At 39.2% G+C, this 22,729-nt stretch overlaps 1 protein-coding gene across 1 annotated transcript in view; it reads right to left on the reverse strand.

The window, feature by feature from the left end:
- Window positions 1-22,729, reverse strand: part of LOC149460081 (solute carrier family 12 member 9-like) — a 303,029-nt gene that overhangs the window by 204,676 nt on the left and 75,624 nt on the right. Inside the window, exons 4-6 of the mRNA XM_089680094.1 lie at window positions 21,748-22,047; window positions 13,745-13,852; window positions 9,835-9,946 (exon numbers count right to left, since the gene is read on the reverse strand). Coding sequence (XP_089536220.1) covers window positions 9,835-9,946; window positions 13,745-13,852; window positions 21,748-22,047 — 520 coding nt within the window. The remainder of the gene's footprint in view (window positions 1-9,834; window positions 9,947-13,744; window positions 13,853-21,747; window positions 22,048-22,729) is intronic.

Raw genomic sequence — 22,729 nt, forward strand, 5'->3', positions numbered from 1 at the left:
AACACTGCTCAAATAAAGAAAAAATGTGTTTTGTTACATTTAATTGTTTATGGATTGCAAAAAAATAATATATGTGTTACATTTTTACCTTAAAGTTGAGTTCCAGTCATTTTTGTGTTTATTAAACGTCAGCAGCTACAAAAACTATAGCTGCTGTCTTTTAATAAACACACACTCCACATGTTCCATGGTCCAGCGATCTGCTAGCCCGAGCTGTCACTTCTCTCTCTTCTCTCCCCAGCACAGACATCTCAACTGTGGGCACCAGGCTGTGACAGCTTGCAGCTTCAAAGTCGGGTGCCCACTGTGCATGTGCGAGTCGTGCTGCATATCCTGATTGGTTCCGCAATCTTCTGGGACCTGTGAAGACTCCCAGGAGAGGGAGAAGAGGGTCAAACTGCTGACTCACTTTGCCATGGCAAACTGAGCCAGAAGTGGGAGCGGGTACCTATCCAAACCAGGTATGCACTCCCCCCAAAAAGTGCCAAATATGGCAGCGGAGGGTGGGAGCAGACAAATATGCGGAACTTCCACTTTTGGGCGGAACTCCGCTTTAAGTAATGACAAAGTTATCACTGGATAAACAGGCCCATGGCAGAAATGTAAATATTGCTCTGGTCAATAAGGGGTGAACAGGTGTGAGAGCCAAAGTGGTTAAGGCCCACCTGCTGTGCTGTCACTTAAATGTGTTGGGCTGTCATAAAGGAGTTAAACCAAAATGCAGAAAATAAGAAAAGTGCATCATTAGTTTTCTATAAATCCTATTTTATTTTACATTAAATGCCTTTAGCTGCTATTGTGCTTTGCTGGGATTTTATTGTGTCCCTGTGCTTTTAAGTAGGAATAGGCTGCCTCCAGGCATACCTGTCCTTAATTTATCCATTTCTATATACAGTGAGGAACAGAAGTATTTGAACACCCTGTGATTTTGCAAGTTCTCCCACTTAGAAATCATGGAGGGGTCTGAAATTCCCATTGTAGGTGCATTCCCACTCTGAGAGACAGAATTAAAAAAAAAATTCAGCAAATCACATTGTATGATTTTTAAAGAATTTATTTGTCTTGAACTGCTGAACATAAGTATTTGAACACCTAAGAAACAGCAAGAATTCTGGCTCTCAAAGACCTGTTACTGTGCCTTTAAAAAGTCCACCTCTACTCCACTCATTAATCTAACTTAGAAGCAACCTGTCTGAGCTCTTTAAAGACACCTGTCCACCCCACAATCAGTCAGACGCCAACTACTACCATGGGCAAGACCAAAGAGCTGTCAAAAGATACCAGAGACAAAATTGTGGACCTCCACAAGGCTGGAAAGGGCTACGGGGAAATTGCCAAGCAGCTTGGTGAAAATAGATCAACTGTTGGAGCAATTGTTAGAAAATGGAGGAGGCTAAAGACGACTGTCAGTCTCCCTCGGACTGGGGCTCCATGCAAGATCTCACCTCGTGGGGTATCACTGATGATAAGAAAGGTGAGGAATCAGCCCAGAACTACAAGGGAGGAGCTGGTCAATGACATGAAGAGAGCTGGGACCACAGTTTCAAAGGTCACTGTCGGTAGAACACTACTCCGTCATGGTTTCAAATCATGCATTGCACGGAAGGTTCCCCTGCTCAAGTCATCACATGTCCAGGCCCGTCTGAAGTTTGCCAATGACCATCTGGATGATCCAGAGAAGGCATGGGAGAAAGTCATGTGGTCAGATGAGACCAAAGTAGAACTTTTTGGTCTAAACTTCACTCGTCGTGTTTGGAGGAAAAAGAAGGATGAGTTGCATTCCAAGAACACCATTCCTACTGTGAAGCATGGGGGTGGTAACATCATGCTTTGGGGGTGCTTTTCTGTGAAAGGGACAGGACGACTGCACTGTATTAAGGAGAGGATGAATGGGGCCATTTATTGTGAGATTTTGAGCAACAACCTCCTTCCTTCAGTCAGAGCATTGAAGATGAGTCGTGGCTGGGTCTTCCAACATGACAATGACCCGAAGCACACAGCCAGGATAACCAAGGAGTGGCTCCGAAAGAAGCATATCAAGGTTCTGGAGTGGCCTAGCCAGTCTCCAGACCTAAATCCAATAGAACATCTTTGGAGGGAGCTGAAACTCCGTGTTGCTCAGCGACAGCCCCGAAACCTGACAGATCTAGAGGAGATCTGTGTGGAGGAGTGGGCCAAAATCCCTGTTGCAGTGTGTGCAAACCTGGTCAAGAACTACAGGGAAACGTTTGACCTCTGTAATGTGCAAACAAGGGCGTCTGTACCAAATATTAATACTGATTTTCTCCGGTGTTCAAATACTTATGTTCAGCAGTGCAAGACAAATGAATTCTTTAAAAATCACACAATGTGATTTCCTGATTTTTTTAAAAAAATTCTGTCTCTCAGAGTGGGAATGCACCTACAATGTGAATTTCAGACCCCTCCATGATTTTTAAGTGGGAGAACTTGCAAAATCGCAGGGTGTTCAAATACTTCTGTTCCTCACTGTATGTTCCAATATAGAGGGTCTTACAGACTAGAGTTAGGACTGCACTATACAGAGGGGCCTTGACGGAGCATTGCGGCATTAATACATATTTGCAATTGTTGTCCAACCTAAACCTGAGTTTCTAATGCAAATTGTTAGACCATCTGATTTATTTACTTATTGCTGTTTAGTGTGCTAAGAAATACAATTTTAGTTCTTCAATGGAGAAAACAGGCTGCGTGGCAGAGGTGCATATTTTGCTTGTAAATTTTGCGCTAAAAGGTGTCCCTCTTCTCATCTCAGAAAGCTGAGAGGTGGACATTATCCAAAAATGTCTCATATGTCTTACTATCTATTGTCCAGTTTAAAAGGTGATGATAACAGAACTGCTTCTTCCTTCCAAGTCACTCTTTTTTTAAGTAGTTACTGAATAGATAAAGAAATCTTAGTAGGGAGTATAGCCATATACAGCTTTACAGACAATACATTACTGATAATGGCCAGTTTAAAAATCCAAGGAGCTGGGTGGAAATTGTTCTATGACCTGTCACTGTTCGGGTATCTAGACAGCTGCAGGAGCAGCAGCTGTCAGAATAAAGTACCTGGGAGGGAAGATTTCTCCATCCATGACAGGGTTGCCAACCATCAGTAAATTTACAGACAGTCGTAAAAATCAGTAATTTTTACAACTCTGTGAATATCAGGGGCTGATCATCTGTTATGCTGTGTTGAGATTTGTAAGTGTAAACCAGTCAAATTACTTGTTATGGTTATTGTTAGTGTTTTCATATTGTATTTATACTTTATAAATATCGATTGTCTTAGTTTTTAATGCCATTTTTAGGTCATCAGTAACAAATGTGCTCCTTCAGTAAATTTTTCATGTTTTGTCATTCGACTGTAAGCTCCAAGGAGCAGGGCCCTCCTTTCCCTCTTGTATTGAACTGTATTGTTGCTGTATTGTCTCCTGTTATATTGTAAAGCGCAGAGCAAACTGTTGTCACTATATAAATCCTGTATAATAATAATAATATTAATAATTAAAAATGTTGCAGGGGGGTTGGCAACACTGATCCACGCTATTTAGCATGGATGGAGGAATCTATTTCTAATATTTAGCCCAGGGCAGGGGTGAATGAGAGAAATCTAAATGTGTATGGCTAGCATGAGACACAGAATTATAAAGTCACAAATGGCCACTACTAGCAATTATGTTATCATCACATTGTCACAACCAGATATCCTAATCATTTTTGGGATACTAAAGGCTGCATCTGTAGACACCTCCCTCTTTTCTGAGGATCATGGCCAAATGTTTCCATATCCAATAATGACACATTGGTCAGGCAGATACTATTTTGTAGAAATAGGTTGTTAAAAGAAATGGCATTGGAATGAAGTCAACCTGCAGTAAAATATAAACAGTCAATCTAACATGACTCTCATAAACTGAATTGAGAATCTAATCCACTTTCCCATGCTAAAACTACCTAATATTAGGTATACTGCTGACACAAAATGATCTTTACTAGCTGCAATATGTCTGCCTATATAATACATTCATATATCAGTCAATGGCAATTGTATAGCAAAGTACTACACCTGAGTCTCAAATATTTTCTTTAACTCCTACAGTGACTATCACTATACCAGTGTGCTCTGTGTTTATTCAGAAATATACTTTTCTGGTGATACTAACTATAGTCCAATTGTTAATGGTAACAGCAATTATACTCATATAGAATTCTGGGATATATCTAATTAATCTTAAAACTACTCCCCCCCACCCAACACGTATACCTGTATACTTCCCAGTTTTCAGGCCACTCTAGTCTGGTCACATGATCTCCCCTGTGTCAGCTAGTGCCGGCTGCAGGGGAGAGGAAAGAACTCTCAATAATGGCTGGAATTCCTGACTGATGACATTACTCATAGGCTTACTATAGCCCATCTGTTTTCGGAGCTCCATCATCTCCCCAGAGTGACATGAAAAATATGCAAGTATATACATCTTTTGTCCACAGGTTAGTTATTAAAGGTTTTGGGAGGGAGAAGGGAGCAGTTTTAGGATTAGTTAGGTATACACTGAAATAGTACTTGAGGAAATCTGTTGGTTGGTACTACATTATATGGAGCACCCTGGCCATTATGCAGGCACCTCTACATGCTTTCCCTATTTATCCAAGCCGAAATGAAAATCACCAGTTAATCCAGTTAAGTATTGATTTAACTTTAAAAAAATATTTTTTACTTCCTAACACTAGCAGAAATAGATGAATCTGTAATTATATTAGACTTCTGCACAGCCAGATTCAGAATGGGAGAGGGAGGCTCATTACTCTAAGCTAATGAGGGCTCTATTGCTCAATACAGACACTGTCAGTCTACATCAGGGGTCTCCAAACTTTTTAAACAAAGGGCCAGTTTACTGTCCTTAAGACTTTAGAGGGGCTGCACTGGGACCATCGGGATTAGAAAATGTCCCAGTGTGAGTTGGAGTAAACAATGCCTCGTCCTTGGTGTCATTGGGAGGAATTGTGCCTCATTATTGATGTAATTGGGCCCCATTGTTGGTGTCATTGGTAGGAATAGTGCCCCATCATTGGTGTGATGGGGAGGAATTGTGCCTCATCATTGATGTAATTGGGAGGAATTGAGTCCCATCACTGATGTAATTGGGAGGAACTGTGCTTGGCTTCACTGGAAGGATTTAAGCCCCATTATTGGGCCCCGTTGTTGGTGTCATTGGGAGGAACTGTGCCCCATCACTGGTGTAATTGGGCCCCATTGTTGGTGTAATTGGTAGGAATAGTGCCCCATCATTGGTGTCAATGGTAGGAATAGTGTCCCATCATTGGTGTGATGGAGAGGAATTGTGCCCCATCGTTGATGTAATTGGAAGGAATTGTGTCCCATCACTGATGTAATTGGGAGGAACTGTGCTTGGCTTCATTGGAAGGATTTGTGCCCTATTATTGGGCCCCATTGTTGGTGTCATTGGGAGGAACTGTGCCCCATCACTGGTGTAATTGGGCCCCATTGTTAGTGTCATTGGTAGGAATAGTGCCCCATCATTGGTGCCAATGCTAGGAATAGTGTCCCATCATTGGTGTGAATTCAGCAAGCATCAAGAAATCAGTGTTCCTTAAGCCTAGTACACACGAGCAGAATATAATAGAAAAATACTGTTTTCGAAGCGATTGTATGATAATCTGATTGTTAGAACACAGCTTTTCGTCTGAAAAATACAATACACATACAATACATCCCTTTTGAATTTTTATTCTGTCGAACAAGAATTTTCGCAACTTGAGTAACCTCTTCATTTTCAATATGAGACTAGAATGCAAAAAAAAAAAAAAAAAAAAAAGGACGATCATTCATCCGATATTCTCATTGTGTGTACAGGGCTTTAGTCTGCATTGAACACACTTGAATGATAGTAGCTGACTGGTTGCTGTAGGTTATTGCAAAGCACTACCTTTACTTAAAAAACTTTATTTAAGGCAAGTTGTGTGCAATAGTACAAGATCAAATATGTCATAAACCATTAAGTTTTTAAAAAAAAATGCAAAAAAATAAGCAGAAATTATGCATCGGACATGATATGTAAATTAACATTTAACTGAAAGTTAAAAAAAATACAGCCAGGATTTGTCTTAATTTTGTATAATGTACTCGTAATTATAATTCTGCTTGGAAGAATATTTAAACAGTGACTTGTCACGAAAAACATAATCATGTAGAAAATGTTTGATGCGCTCTATTGTAGCATTAAAATAAGCTATATGATAATGACTCTACATCAGCTGCAAGTGTAATTGCACACTACTGCGTGTCCTTTAAACCTTATCTTTGAGCACGCTAGTAAACAAAACATCCATGTATTTTTGTATAAAATAACTGTTAAAGAGACATCAGCCCACATCTGATGCTTCCATCTTTGCTACACAGGGATTTCTGTGCTTGCAATACCTGCTCTGCATGCGCGCTGTGGAAATGACAAGGTAGTGACGCACTTGTTACAGGAATGTGTTTTAATATATATACACACACATATATACACTGTATATATATATATATATATATATATATATATATATATATATATATATATATTGATATGAGAGAGAGAATATGTATTGGGTAGCAGGCAGAGTAAGACTAAAATATGGACAGAATCACAGCTGAGAATATGAGAATAGAGACAGTATTAAATAAAGTATGGGGCTTCATATTCTCAAAAAATATATATATAAAAAAGGTATAAGAGGTTTCTAAGAAGCTTATAGGAATGGTTACTATTGCTTGTAATTTGCACATAGTGCTCCCTGGATGGGTCTCTTAAACTCCTCTCTCAGTGTGCCCCACTCCTTGCCTTTCCTTTTTCTCACGGACAGGACCCCATTATGTAAAACTTACCATAAAACGAAGCCCACCAGCCACATGCTGTCTGCCGGAGAGGCTTCCATCTACTCCCGGTCTTCCTTCCAGGTTCGCGAGCTCCGGCCATCTGACAGGGCGGGTCGCGATGACGTCACTTCTGAGCATGTGCGCGGGAGTCCCAGGCCATGGCACACAGCTCTGAAGGAACAGCACGCGTATGCCATTCCTTCAGAGCACATGCAACAGCTTTAAAAAAAGAGAGAATATCTCCTAAACGGTACACATTTAGGAGATATTCATTTTACCTACATGCAAGCTTTATTATAAGCTTACCTGTAGGTGAAATACAAAAAAAAACAAGTTTACTACCACTTTAACCTATCAGTTGATATATGTGCTCCCACTTTGGAGACTCTGAAAATTTTAGAGTTACAACTAGAGTATACAGCGGCCCCTTGACGCGGGACTGTGGCTTACACAAGTATTTGCAAATATGTGCAAACAAAATCCTCTCTTAGATAGGGCCAAACTGGTTGTTTTGCAGGCTGGCTGGTAAGTGTGCTGGGAAGTCCTTTGTCTGTTTACAATGTTTACATTCCCTAATCTCCATCTTTGTTACATTTGTGCACGGCACAGGTAAAGATATGTATTATAATCCTGGGAGAAGAGAGGCTCAAGAAGTTCAGCTTCCACAGGTTGATTTGTTAAGGTTCATTTATGTTATGTTGTACTCTGCATTAAAAAAAAAATGTAAAAAACCTACCCACTATGGTGTGTTGGCAGCACATTCAAAATGAATAAGCTACTTAAGACAATGCACATATATGCAGGTGCATTAACAAATACACCAAAGCGCACAGGTGTAAAAGGCCCTTGGTGTTCCAGTAGTAAACAGCTTAGAAAGCTATAGAATTAAAGTAGAAATTTCACACTTCCAAAATACACTGAAACATCCCCCTTTGTTGGAACCAAGAACATGACTTACTTTCTCTAGCCACCCACTTTATAGTAAAATGTAAATTAATACATTACTGAATTTATATCTCTTTATTTTTTAATAAGGATGCTCCTCCTAGTAATAAAGCAATAGGGTAGTATGGGAGTAATACATATACTTCTATGCCTATGCATTTTCTGGCCATGTGGATTTCGCCAAAGGAAATAATTGCCTATGCATTTCTCCATCAAATGTTGGGTTTTAATTGGCCTGCTTAGCCTGAGCATACCGAAAACACAGATTTACCTAATTTCCGACTTCACTAGAGCTGGCCATAGATGGATCAAAATGTGGCTGGTTCAGCAGACAAATTTCAATCCATCTATGGCAGCTCTTGTACGAGAGGACTTGACCTAGTGATTAACTCATCTCAAATCGAACTGCTGGAAAACTTGTGCTCGATCAGCACATGTAGCCAATAAGAGATTGAGATCTATATAAATCCAACAGTTTTTTTTTAAACGATGGCCAGCATTAGTAGCATTGTTTTAACAAGAGGCATTAACTATTTTTTTAGCAGATCGTACATTCCCTATTCCTGTGTATAATCTTAAAGTAAAGCTGGCCAATCAGCTTTGCTTTAAAATGTTACACAGGAATGGGGAATTTATGATCTGCTAAAAAACACAGTTATTGTCTCTTGTTAAAATTAATGCTGGCCACACACAGAAATTTGTTTGAACAAAATGGTCGGACTTATAAAGATTTGTAGAACATGCATGCAATAACGCCATCAAATATTCCCCCCAATTGTTGACGTATTATTAATTGTTAACAACATAAATGGTACATTTTTCATTGATTGGTGGAAATGATGTAAAGATTTTTTGACCTTTGTGAACTCTCGCCAACTGTATTTTAAAGAAAGATCTTTCTTTTCATTGCATGTACTTTTGGGGTTACATTTTAACAGATGCATGCACTGTAGATTTTTTAGAACTGTTTTTGATGAATTCCACTACTAATGTTTATAATGTTGATAGTTTTGGCTCAAAAAATCCTACATGACAATTTGCATTTTGATAAAAGAAAATTATCTCACTAACATTTCGAAAGTCAAACGATCGAGTGTATCAAGCGCTTTTTCAAACAATTTTCTAACAATGCATTGCCAGCAAAACTGTAATTCTATTATTATTAACAGGTGTGCTGATTTCTTGAATCTTTTCGGTTACCTGGCTAGAAGTTTACGGTTGAGCTACCAAAACAATTACCCATGTTGGTGGAACACAGGAACACACGACAAGATGATTTATACGTTGTGCATATTTTGAGTAGCATACATGTACCATGTGGTTCTCTATTATTCATTAATGGATAGATACTGTGCCACTGCATCCAAACAACTGCAGGTGGCATTATTCTAGACTCCAGTGATACTGTCATCCATGAAATCATATTTAATGTAATCATTTGATAAGTCAACATCTAAACAATGCTGAAGTTTTAATTGCCAAACAAGTTCCATATTCCTGCCCACGAGCAACACATTGACAAACAAGTCAGATTACAGAAAGCGAACAGTCATCTTCTACCAGGAACCTCTTATAGAAAGTGGCATCTCTCAAATGAAGTCTGTGTACAAATTGTGTCTGTTGTCTGCAAAGTATTAATACTATTATATTGCATTCTGCCTGGCAGAAAAAACAATTGAATGTCTTATCTTCCATGAAAAAGTAATCATCAGTAACAACATCATGCTCCTAATAAACAAACATATCAGCATTAATTTCAGCACTGTGGTTCATCCAGGGGTGTTCTGCTCCTTTGTGCTGCCCAGACCAGCACTAAAACTTCATATATCCACTACTAAACCCTACCCTTCCACAATCTGCACTCCCAAGCGGACCTTTCCTCATGATAATATTAGCCCAATACATTTGGGTAGCAAGTAGCACAAAACCTAAAGAGCACACACATTCTGATGTTCTATAAAAAATGTTGTTTGACTACAAGAATGCCCTTTTCTCCGTGTCAGTACCTGTCACATGTGCAGCTTATCATCACGGCCAGCAGATTATAGATTATGTAAGTGAAGATCACTGCAGTAATTGTCCCTCGGGGTATGGAGTAACTTGGGTTCTTTAAATCTCCTGAAAAATAAAAGGCTTCTGGTGAAAAAAGAAAACATGCTTCTACCAAGTACAAACATAAAGCTGACGATAGTACAGAGGGCACATGCCAGAAAAGGTAGGCTCTGACTACCCTAATGTTTCATGTACAGTAGCCTACAGTGACCACGGGAAAACACAAAACACATAAACACGTTTTTGCTCTAATAATGAATTATAGGTATAATTGACCAAACATGTTAGCCAAGTTTTTGGCTTTTGGGCGAGTCAATCTTGGATTTGGGTAAAACAGGGCAAAGTTTAAAATTGTCTTGGTCTGAATAGTTTCAGTGTTGGAGAAATATGAAGATATGCATCATGCAATTACCTCTCCATATTTGTTCTAAACTGGCATCCCACTTCTGTTTGCCTAGGTCACTAGATCTTCAACTTTGCTCTGTCTTCAGGGCTATGCCCCCTTCCTCATCACCACCAAAAATTGTCTTAGAAGTCTAAACACCATTCTCCTTGGCTAGCCAGGCAGCAGGGGCCATGGCAAAATTCTCAAGCTAGGGCAAAGCCAAGACCTATATTATAGTCTCTACCTAGGATAAGAGGGTCCAGATTGAAAAACTAATAGCAAGTGCCTTCTGGTGCCTGTTCTTAGGTAGGACTGTTGGCTTAAAATGACCCTTTTCTTTGTCCATACTCCCTCCTTCTCTAGCAGTAAATACTCATCTTCCTTTAGCTTCCATATCGCTATTCTGTTCAGCTAGAACAGTGGTCTCCAAACTGTGGCCGGGGGGCCTTTGCTTGCCTTTATCCGGCCCTTGGGCACTATTCTATCCACTGACACCAACAATGGGGCACTCCTTCCAGTGATACCAATGAAGGGCCAATATTACCCCCACTGACACCAATAATGAGGCACTATTCCTTCCACTGACAAAGACAGGGCACTGAATACACCCACTGGATGCCAGGACATTTTCTATTCTCACTGACCCTAGTCCGGCCCCCCTAAATTCTCAGGGACAGTAAACTGTTTAGAAAGTTTGGAGACTCCTGAGCTAGAAAAAAAGCAGTGCTGGAACAAGTAAAAGTCAAATACGAGCTGTTTGGGAGATATGGGCAATTAAGTAACCCTTTCTGGTAAAGTTTGTGTACCTAGTAGCTTAAAATGTTGTAAATGGTCACTAGGAAGAAAATATATCAATTTAACCACTTGCCCTCTGGAATATTAACTCCCCTTCCTGACCAGGCCATTTTTTGCAATACAGCTCTGCGACGCTTTAACTAACAGTTGCACAGTCATGCAATGCTGTACATAAATCAAATTTATGTCCTTTTCCCCCACAAATAGACCTTTCTTTTGGTGGTATATGAACACCTCTGCAGTGTTTACTTTTTGCCTTATAAGCAAAAAAAGATTGACAATTTTGAAAAAAATCCAATATTTTTTATTTTCTACTATAATACATATCCAATAAAAAAATTTAAAAAAATCGAATTTCTTCATAAATTTAGGCCAAAATGTATTCTGCTACATATTTTTGGTAAAAAATCCCAATAAGTGTATATTGATTAGTTTGAAAGTTATGGTATCTACAAACTATGGGACAGATACTGGAATTTTTTTTATTTATTTATTTTTCCATACTAGTAAGCGACTTATTGTGGGACTGTGATATTGCGGCGGACATTTTTACACTGACACTGTGGGAACCACAAATTACTACAAAACAGAAGTACTGAGTTGGAAAAATGATCATCCCTCCTAAAAATGACTTGTAAACTCAATCAGGTGTAGCTAATCACCTTCTCGATGGCACACAAAGCCATTTCACTTTCAGCTGTGATCAGCTGTGGTCATTTTGATTAGCTCAGCATTAAGGCTCCATTCACACTAAGCTGAGAGTTTTTCAGGCGTTTTTTTTTTCTGACGTCTTTCAGCGTTTTTTTGAGGGGATTTGCAAATATTATAGGTGCTTTTTCAGGAGTTTTTCATTTTGGTGCTTTTGCTGTGGCCAATAGAAATAGAAATAGCTGCTGTTTGAGCTGAAAACACCTGAAAAAAAGCACTTGAAAAAAATGCTTGAAAAACGCTCATTTCCACTGTTCAGGCATTTTCCATTCAAGTCTAAGGGGAAAAAAAGCTCAGATTTGCCTTAACAGTAGTGCAAGTACTTTTTTGAATGACAGATATTTTTCTACAGGCGACAGAATGTTCAAGTGTTCAAGTGGACATTGGAAGTAATGGGATTTTACTTAAATAAAAAAATTTAATTTTTTTTATTTATTTATTGCACTGTTTTGGTATCAGTTTGAGTGTTAGCAGCTGTATGGTAGGGTTGGGGTCCATAACAACGAAGGAGGAACCTTTTGATTTTTAATGGGATTTTACTTGTTGAGCATTTTTGAGCGTCAAGCTTCAAGCTGAAAAACTTTCAAGTGTGGGTCTAAAAAAGCTTTCCTGGAGCATTTCAGTCCCTGGTAGTTCAACTGACGCAAACAATCAACTATGGGTGGCAAGACACAGTCAAATGATCTTTGGGATAAAGTTGTGGACAGGCACAAGTCCGAAGATAGATAAATAAAAAATTCAACGGCATTATCAATGTCTAGAAGCACAGTGAAGCCTATTATTAAGAAGTGGAAGATATTTGGTACAACACAGACCCTCCCTGGATCAGGATGTTGCTCCAAACTGGATGAAAGAGCCAGGAGGAAACTGGTCAGAGAGGCTACCAAGAGGCCTACAGCAACTCTGAAGCAATTGCAGGAATGTATGGCAAAAAGTGGTCATTGTGTGCATGTGACAACAATACCACAAATTCTCCACAAATGTGGCTTGTATGGGAGGGTTGCAAGAAAAAAAAGCCACTCCTCACAAAAGGCCACATGCAGTCACAACTGAGCTTTGCCAAAACGCACCTTGAAGATTCTGAGGCCACATGGAAAAAGGTGTTATGGTCAGATGACACTAAAATTTAATTATTTGGCCTCAACACTAAACGATATGTCTGGTGGAAATCCAATACAGTTCACCATCCAAATAACACCATTCCTACAGTAAAGCATGGAGGTGGCAATATCCTGTTATGAGGTGTTTCTCTGCAGCAGGGACTGGAGCACTTGTCAGGAAAAATGGATGGGGCAAAATACCATCAAATTCTTAAGGAAAATCTGCTGTCCTCTGCCAAAAAGTTTTCAACGGGAAGAAGGTTTACCTTCCAACATGATGATGACCCAAAGCACACAGCAAAAATTACCACAGTGGTTGAAGGAGAAAGGGCTGAATGCCCGTGCATGGCCTAGTCAGAGTCCAGACTTAAACCCCATTGATAATCTGTGGAATGACTTGAAGACTGCAGTCCACAAATAGTCACCATCAAAATTTAAGTTCTGCAAAAAAAAGAATGAGCAAATGTTGCAAAGTCTAGATGTGCAAAGTTAGTACAGAGATATCCCAACAGACTAAAGGGTGCAATTAAAGCAAAAGGTGGTTCAACAAAATACTGACACAAGGGGGTTTCCCTTTTTCCAACTCAGTGATTCTGTTTTTAATTTTTAAAAATTTTCTTCTGACATTTTGGTGTTATATCTTTAACTTGGATGTTATAAGTTGAGTAAATACAGCTGGGTAAAAAAAAACGGTGTCGGTCTTCATTTTAGGCTGCAAAGCAACAAAATGTGATTATTTTAAAGGGAGGTGATTCTTCTCTATACCCACTGTAGTTGTATATCCATTTGACCTCATACAATAAGACAACTTATGATGCCTGTCTGCTCAATGAGAAAAATAAAAAAAATGAAAGTCAAGAAGTACACTGGTGTTACCTGACATGTTGGATCCAGCCATAATCCCTGTGCAGCCATTGAACATGACAGCAAAAACTGTAGTGAAAGTCATCAGTCTTCCTGTAGTGTAATCTTTGGCATAGTGTGCTATAGTAAAAATATCAGATATAGTTATTTTAGCCAATATCAAACAATAGTAGTAAGAGGCATTTGTAATATTCTTAAGTGCATTGGATACACACCTCAATAACCCTGCCAACAATCAGTTTAGTGCTTCGATTTAGAACATTACAAAACATTTACTAACCAAAAATAATTCAATTTTCAGAAATAAAGTCAAGGCTTTTTTTTTCTTTTGATTGCTCTGGATTGCCAAATGTCATTGATCATTGCAATATTTTTTGGACACCTATTATGTATAATTTTAATTATATTTGCCCATAGGACCACCCCCAGTCTTATTTCCTGCTGTCCTTGCTCCTGGGAGGCCCAAAATGTTCTTGGGATGGTTAATTGCTTCTTCTGTGCATGCACTGAGAAAAACCCATTTATTCCTTTAAAAAGGTCATCTCTCTTTTGGGACGCATAAAACATAGCTTCTTGTTAGGAGTGGACTGTACAGTATAGTAAATCTTGCAAGAGAATCGGCAGGTAAGTATAAAAGGATAAGACTAATGCAGCCACCACATCTAAATAAGCTGCCATATATTCAGTTTCTGATTTTGGGTTTAATACCACTGTAAGAATTGTACCTCTGACAGCCTATACATACTGTATGAGCAGGCATATGAGCAAAAGAGAAAGGTACTCCCTCTGCTTATTTCAAAGGACAATAATAGTGATCAGAACTATAATCTGTCTTATCAATGTTCTTCCAGAGCTAGTGTTTTGTGCTACAGACACTAGACTGTCACCTGATCTGGCTAAAAATTGTTCTCCTATATCTATGGGCTGCCTAAAGTAGGTCCCTGTTGTATCTGTTCAATGAATGCTGATGCTGTTTATTATGGTTTCAATTAACCCCACTATAAGCACATTCATATCTCAAAATGCTACTCCAAAACACGTACAATGGGAGGGTAGGGCTTTACAATTGTTTCCATAGTTTTAGTGCCACATTAATTTCCAATTCTGAAAAGCAGGAGGGTCTTGTTTTTCTGTGCATGTGACATTAGCTATGAGTAGAAATAGAAGTGGTGATAGAGGGCCTTCTTCAACCTGTTCATAACTTTCACCACTCATTTACATCCTTTGCCCTATCCAATCCCTGCAATAAATATAAAAGTAGACTTTCACTAGAAAATATTTTTTTTTAATGTTCTTTAAGATTACATGTCTTTACTGCAGCAGTTAATCAATACCGGGCACTTTCACCCCCTTCCTGCCCAGGGCAATTTTCAGATTTCAGCATGGCCACACTTTGAATGACAAGTACGCAGTCATGCAATGCTGTACCCAAATAAATGTTTATCATTTGTTGAGACAGATAGAGCTTTCTTTTGGTGGTATTTAACTTGACAACCGGGCTATAGCCAAATGATGGCTACAGCGCGGTTGTCCAGTTCTGGGAGGGCGTCATATGCTGTCCTCCCAGAACACACCCTCCAGTGTGCCCCCAGTGGCACGCACCCGGCGATCTCCATGATCGCTGATCACGTGATGTGGTAAAAGGCCAATCACAGCAGCCTTTTACCACATGATCAGCTGTGTCCAATGACACAGCAGATCACCAGGTAAATGCAGTTGCCAGTTGTCAGCTGCACTTTCTTCACACTGTCACAGCGTGAGGAAAGTACTGTCGATAACCGGCAATTGTCAGAAAACAGATCGGCACTGATCATCAGGGCACTGATGATCAGTGCCCAGCAATGCCACCCACCAGTGCCACTCACCTGTACCCAGCAGTGCCACCCATAAGTGCCATGCAGTGCCACCCACCTGTGCTTACCTGTGCCCAGCAGTGCCACCCATCTGTGCCCAGCAGTGCCACCCACCAGCCACTCACCTGTACCCAGCAGTGCCACCCATAAGTGCCATGCAGTGCCACCAACCTGTGCTTACCTGTGCCCAGCAGTGCCACCCATCTGTGCCCAGCAGTGTCACCCACCAGTGCCCCCATCAGTGCCACCCATCAGTGCCCAGCAGTTCCACCAGTCAGTGCCCAGCAGTTGCGTCAGTCAATGCCATCAGTCAGTGCCACCCATCAGTTCCCATCAATGCCACCTATCAGTGCCCATCATTGCTGCATATCAGTGCCACCTCATCAGTGCTTCTTATCAGTGCCCATCAGTGCTGCCTATCTGTGCCCATCAGTGCTGCCTATCAATGCCCATCAGTGCTGCCTATCAATGCTCATCAGTGCAGCCTTATCAATGCAAATCAGTGAAGGAGAAAAAATACCTGTTTGCAAAATTTTATAATAGAAACAAAGAAAAACTTTTTTTCACATTTTTTTTGTTTATAGCGCAAAAAATAAAACACCCAGCAACGATTAAATGCCACCAAAAGAAAGCTCTATTTGTGTGAAAAAAATGATAAACATTTCATATGGGTAGAGTGTTGCATGACCGCACAATTGTCATTCAAAGTGCAACAGCGCTGAAAGCTGAACATTGCCCTGGGTAGAAAGGGGTATAAGTGCCCAGTAGGCAAGTGGTTAATCACCACTGGGTTTTTGTTATTTTTTGCCAAACAAAAAAAGACCGAAAATTAAAAAAAAAAAGAAGTTTTCCTTAGTTTCTGTTATAAAATTTTGAAAATAAGAAAATGTTCTTCTTCACCGATGTGCGCTAATGAGGCTGCACTAATGTACGCTGGTGAGGCTGCACTGATGGACATTGATGAGGCTGCACTGATGGGCACTGATGGACACTGATGAGGCTGCACTGATGGGCACTGATGGACACTGATGAGGCTGTACTGATGGGCACAGATGAGGCTGCACTGATGGGCACTGATAAGCTGCACTGATGAGGCAACACTGATAATCTGCAATGATAATTTGCACTGATAATCTGCACCGATGGGCACTGATTAGCACTGATAGAGGCTGCACTGATAATTAGGGAACCAATGATCAGTGTCCTGATTATCTATGTAAACAATGTACTCACTGTGCCCTGTCAGACTTGCTGGTTATCGGCTCTCCTTCCCTCACACAGAGGCAGCGTATCGATAACCAGCAAGTCTGTTTACAAAGCTGGTAAAGGGCTGCTGTGGTTGACCCTTTACCAAGATCTGTGATCAACTGTCCCCAAAAGAACACATCAGATCCAGAGTGTGCCCGATGCACGCCCCAGGGGGTCCCCATGGACGTCCTCCCAGAACTGAAAAGCCGCGCTGTAGCTATTATACATGATCCTGTATAATGGTGCAAAATGGTTTAGCCTAGAATTCATCTTTATAGCATATCTAAACCCCCCCAAAAAAACAAAATGAATATACTGCAGTTTATCATCCATCAGATATGATGGTTGCTTTGTTTTTTTCAGGTTTTTTAAATTTTATTTTCACCTGGTAATCCTGCCAGTTACACAATTCATGACCTAGGGAAGTGGTCCACAACCTGCGGCCCCTGGCATGCCTTTATCTGGCCCTTGGGGCACTATTCCTCTGACTAATACGAAACACTATTCTTCCAACTGACATCAACAATGGGGCACCATTTCTCCAACTGACACCAACACATAGGGCACTATTCCTCTCAATGATACCAGTGAGAGGCAATGTTTACAAATGCCCAGAAAATTTAGACTCCTGCTGGCCACAGTCCAGCCCTCTTAAAGTCTGAAGGACAATAGACTAGCCCTTTGTTTAGAAAGTTTGGAGACCCCTGTCCTAGGGTGACAACGCTCACTCACCATACTGTATCTATGGAGGAGTAGTGTTGTTACTCTAGGACTTTCCTCTTCTCCATAACAAAAAATCAGCTCACCAGGTTGTCTGGCAGAATTTGCACTTATTAAAGAGATATAATAAAACAGTAAATGGTATACTTAACAGACCAAATGAGAGGAAATAAGATTCATTGTTAGGGCTTACATGCACTTTTACTGAAACATAACATTTGTTTAGTGTCTCTAGCAGATACAACAATAAAAATTCAGTCTGTACACTTTACTGGTGTCTGAAATTCATGTGCTGAAACTGTTTGGCATATGGTGCTACTCTGAAATAAAAAGCACACCTATTTTCACAAGCCAAAAAAAGCTATTGTACCAAGTTACTACAAATATGGATGGTAACATTTCCAAACCCGCAAGGATGTATTCACATGTTTTTCTTTATTCTAGCAAACATGTATGCAAATAATGAACATCGCACTAGACCCCATGTTCCGTTTGGAGTTATAATTGAATCAATACCATACTATAAGAAATGAGGGGGTTTTATCTGAATAAAAGGCTTTGAACAGTACATCTCTAGCTCCAACTATCCATTAATAAGACCAACGCTAAGTAAAATATGGGCTTTAAGCATGAGAGTCCACACACAGCTAGTGATGTGCATTTTAATTAAGCTGGTCGTTCATGCTGCAAGTTGATATTGAACAGGCAATTGATCTGCACAGCTCTCAAACTCCATAGCTGTTACTCAAATCTAAGAGCTTTCAATGGTATTTGGTCCACATATCACAACACCCACATTCCTGTGTCAGGGTGCTTATGTCATGCTGTGATGACCTCCTTATTTCTACAGTAGCGTCCACATATAGAGCACTACTTAAAATCAAGAACATGAGCTTCCAACCCACATGAAAGAAAAATATATTTGAAATATATTTCAAAAATATTCTTCCCAAATATATTACCATATATTTAAAATGCTACAATGTTGGCCATATTCAATATATTTAAAAATATATATATATATATATCAGGGGCGGACTGACAACTCATGGGGCCCCCGGGCAATAGGGGATCATGGGGCCCCTGTGTCCTTGCCCAGACTCAAAAAAAGCCTCTAAAAAAGGTACCAGGGGCATTTCATGGGGCCCCCTACTGACCCTGGGCCCTCGGGCAGTGCCGAGTGCTCGAATGGTCAGTCCGCCCCTGATATATATATATATATATATATACATATATACTGCATGTTGAAATGCGTTTTTATTACAAAATATATGAAAAATATTTTTAAAAATACATTTCAAATATAATGTATGTCTTTAAAAATACAAATCTACATTTTTGGAATGCATTTACAAATATATGTAAAAATGTATGTTTAAATAACTTTTTAAAATATATTTTTCATATTTTTTTTAACATATAAAAAAGTAATTTTAACATATATTTTTACATATATTTGCAAATGTTTTCCAAAAATGAAGATTTGTATTTTTAAAGACAGTATATTTGAAATGTATTTATATTTTTAATATATTTTGTAATAAAAACGCATTTCAACATGCTTATATATATATATATATATATATATATATATATATTGAAATATATTTTGAAATATATTGAATATGGCCAAAATTGTAGCATTTCATATATATGGCAATATATCTGGGAAGAATATTTTTAAAATATATTTTTCTTCCATATGGGAATGCAAAAGAACATTCTAGAACCTTCATGCTGACAAAATTATGAACAGGATGAGTGCTCATTTTAAAAGCAGTAGCCCATAGCAATCTTGTTGGGTTGCTAGGAGTGATTCTACTTAGAAGTTAGTACTCTTTATTGTAAAATATTGCAAGTAATCACCACAGGCAGCTATAATAACAATAATTTGTATTTGAGACATGAGGACATTTTCTACCACCCACAATATCAATATGAAAATGTTCTGTGTTTTTCTTGCAAAGTGGTTGCAAGCTACTGTGTCATGACCCACGGCTTTATTCAACAAGGCAGCACAAGAGCAATGTTGATGTGCAAAGCACTGTGATCCACATCAACCAATCAAAAATAATCTTTCAATTATAAAACTTCTAATATCTGGATACTATGGGCTACTGCACTTTTCACATCATCATCGCTCTTTGTGCTGCCTTACGAAATAAAAGAAGAGAAAAGCTGAAAGCAAGTGCAATATATTGCCTGCAGTATGCTTATTTTGTTGCTACAAATGTTCTCATGCTACAGGTCAAGTTATCTTGCACTATGAGTGATATCAGCCTTTTTCTCTAACAAATTGATGATTACAGAATCTTTCCATTCCATGCCAGACTCTCTCAGTGGACTCCTTTAATTTCATTTTCTTTTGACCTTTACTCTGTCATAATGTAAGATTCATCAGGGAAATGAGATTTAGCTCTTTGTTCCTCAAATGCCATACAGAGGCTCGAGATGGTTCAGATACCGCTTTGTGGTTCAAAGCATTTAATCAAATGTGGATATATAAATGGAATACACAGGAATTGGACACAAAATACTCCAGTCACACTTATCAAGGCACCAAACTCACCCTTCTTGTTCAAGAATCCATTTCATAAACAAAATCAGCCTTATTTACCAGCTACAGAGCTAGTACTAGTTAAACAGATACATCCTCTTATTTGCTGAACATTTCCTACCGCTCACCTAATACCACACCTAAAGTGAATAAATCCACACAGTCTCCTTTGCTTGGTAGCGTACCCCAAAAAATAACTAAAAAATAATTGGCTAGATTTCACTCTTGGATCTGCTGGACATGTCTCACCTTGCTGCCCACTCAAGACTGGAGACGTCTGAGAACACTGGAAAAATAGGAAGAAGGGCGCACCAGCCTAGTGCTTTATCCTCACAACTTGACTTAGTAAAAACGTGCTAAGTATTAGGCTTACAAACCAACAGGTGTATCTCAGCTGATCACAATACAACTGCAAGTTCCAACCCACGTGGAATATACAAGGATCCAACTGTCTGATGCATTTTCGAGGCCTTGCCTCTTCATCAGGGCCAAGTCTGAAGAAGAAGCAAGGTCTCGAAACGCTTCAGTCCTCTTTTCTATTTTTCCAGTGGTCACCGAATGCATCTGTACTACAGTGGCATTCATGTACACATATGACTATCCAATGGAATTTGGTTATGAACAAAGTCTCTAGGCTGATTAGGATACTAGAGCACAGCTCACCCCTGGAATGTGCTAATTGGAGGTATGTGCTAGCTGGAAACTTTGTCCAAATGCAGTACTAGATGATCAAGCTGGGTCCAGCTGATAACCACCTACAATCTAGGCAATCTTGGAGCACTGAGAGCCCTATATGTATTTAGGCAAATATTATTGCAACCTTTTTCCATGATGGTAGGGAAGGGATGTGTGAGGGGTCTAGTCTCTGAGGGGTTCACATTTAGGTCCTCACTCTGGGTGCCTGTCCTCCCATTCTTGGCACAATCTGGGAATGCCACAAAGTCTGGGAATATCTAAGGTGCAAGATGCCGGATGCTGTAATACACTTTTTGACTTAAGTAAATACGTTTAATTTGTATTAGAAAGTCGGGTCACAAAGAACTATCAACTTTGGATATGATACACTGTGTTGTTAAAATGATTTTGCAATTTTGTATTCTGTTGCTGTAATGTTTTCTATGTAATGATGGTATTTTATGTAACAAAACTAATATTTCAATGAGTGTTTATTACAATAAAAAAATTGTGCTTTAATGTAAAATGTTGTGCCTCAGAAGTCCCATTCCACAATATTCTTGTATTTTGATATTTCTATAGGGATGTGGCACTCTTTTGCTTAAGAATTTGACTGTTGTTGACCACCTAGCAAACTAATTTTGAAGGAGAGATCAATTATTCATAATTGATTGATCACAATAAGGTTGGCAGAGGGATCTTTTCAATCCAAAACATACACATTTACCTAAATCGAAGATCATATTGTTGAAAAAAAATCTCCAAAAAGCTATTTCAGGGTCTGGATCTTCTCATTCCTTCCATCTCATAGATCTGGCTAGCTTTATGTGATTCATGCCGTATACAAGTAGTCCTGAAGGCACTCAGTTAATACTGGCTTTAATAAATTGGCAACTGGGAAACCTATTCTAGAAGAGAGATTATTTAATGCTTTATGTTTGTTAAAAGAAAAAGGTACTTACGGTAGACATTGTCCTTGAGTGTGGAAAGCTTTAAGCCAGTAAATGTTCCATTTAAGATATGGGTAATATTTCCATCTGTGGTAATAATTGGAACAACCTTCTCCTTCACAGCAAAAAAGCTGATAAAGACAACGATCAGGACAACCATGACCACAATGAAGATGAGAAAAGTAGCTTTAGCGTAGATGCTAGCACCAACCAGACAGACAACGAGGCAGATGAGGAGTAGAACTGTACCATAGAGAAGTTCATACCAATAGCTCTGTGGCAAAACATGAAGTCCACTTTTTACATCTTGTCCTGGAAATACAACCAATTTCAGTTAATGTTCACCAGATCTATGAGATCAAGTCACAAATAAAATATATAATGTTGACTTCTAATTGATAGTAATCTAGCAGCATATACATATCTAATGCAAGCACCTCTACATAAATTATTTTATTAAAAGAGTGTCACAAACCAAAAAATCAGTAGTGTTTTATCACAAACAACAAAGACCACAACTGTTATGGCTGTGCTGAGGCCAATCTTTCCCTTTTCCTTCATCTCCATATTGGACAATAAAAGCCACGGTCTTTGTCTCCTGCGTTAAAACACTGTTGATTTTTAGGACACAGGGACACTATTTGAATAAAATCAGAAAGCATGTAGGCACTGGGAGGTATGTGCATTAAAGCCCCATAGCCAGATTACTATGGATTAGATGGCCAGAAGTTCACATCAACATCAGTTAGGCAACTGATAACAAAACCTGCCAAAAACAAACAATTTCCACCATATATGTTCATCAAACAATTTTTGCTAAAGCCTTCAAGCCTTTCTAAAAAATGAAGCAATATGAAGCTGTTGCCTACTGTAACCAATCATGTTACTAGAAATTTATTAGAGATGAAATCTTTCAAAGGAAACACAAAATGTGATTTCTCTGCATGACAGTTCCATTTTTGCTCTAGTTTTATAACTCAACTACTTGTCTTTC

This window comes from Staurois parvus, unplaced genomic scaffold, assembly GCF_062004578.1.
Source record: "Staurois parvus isolate SC_StPar_1 unplaced genomic scaffold, SC_StPar_1.0 ptg000235l, whole genome shotgun sequence".
Classification (NCBI taxonomy): Eukaryota; Metazoa; Chordata; class Amphibia; order Anura; family Ranidae; genus Staurois; species Staurois parvus.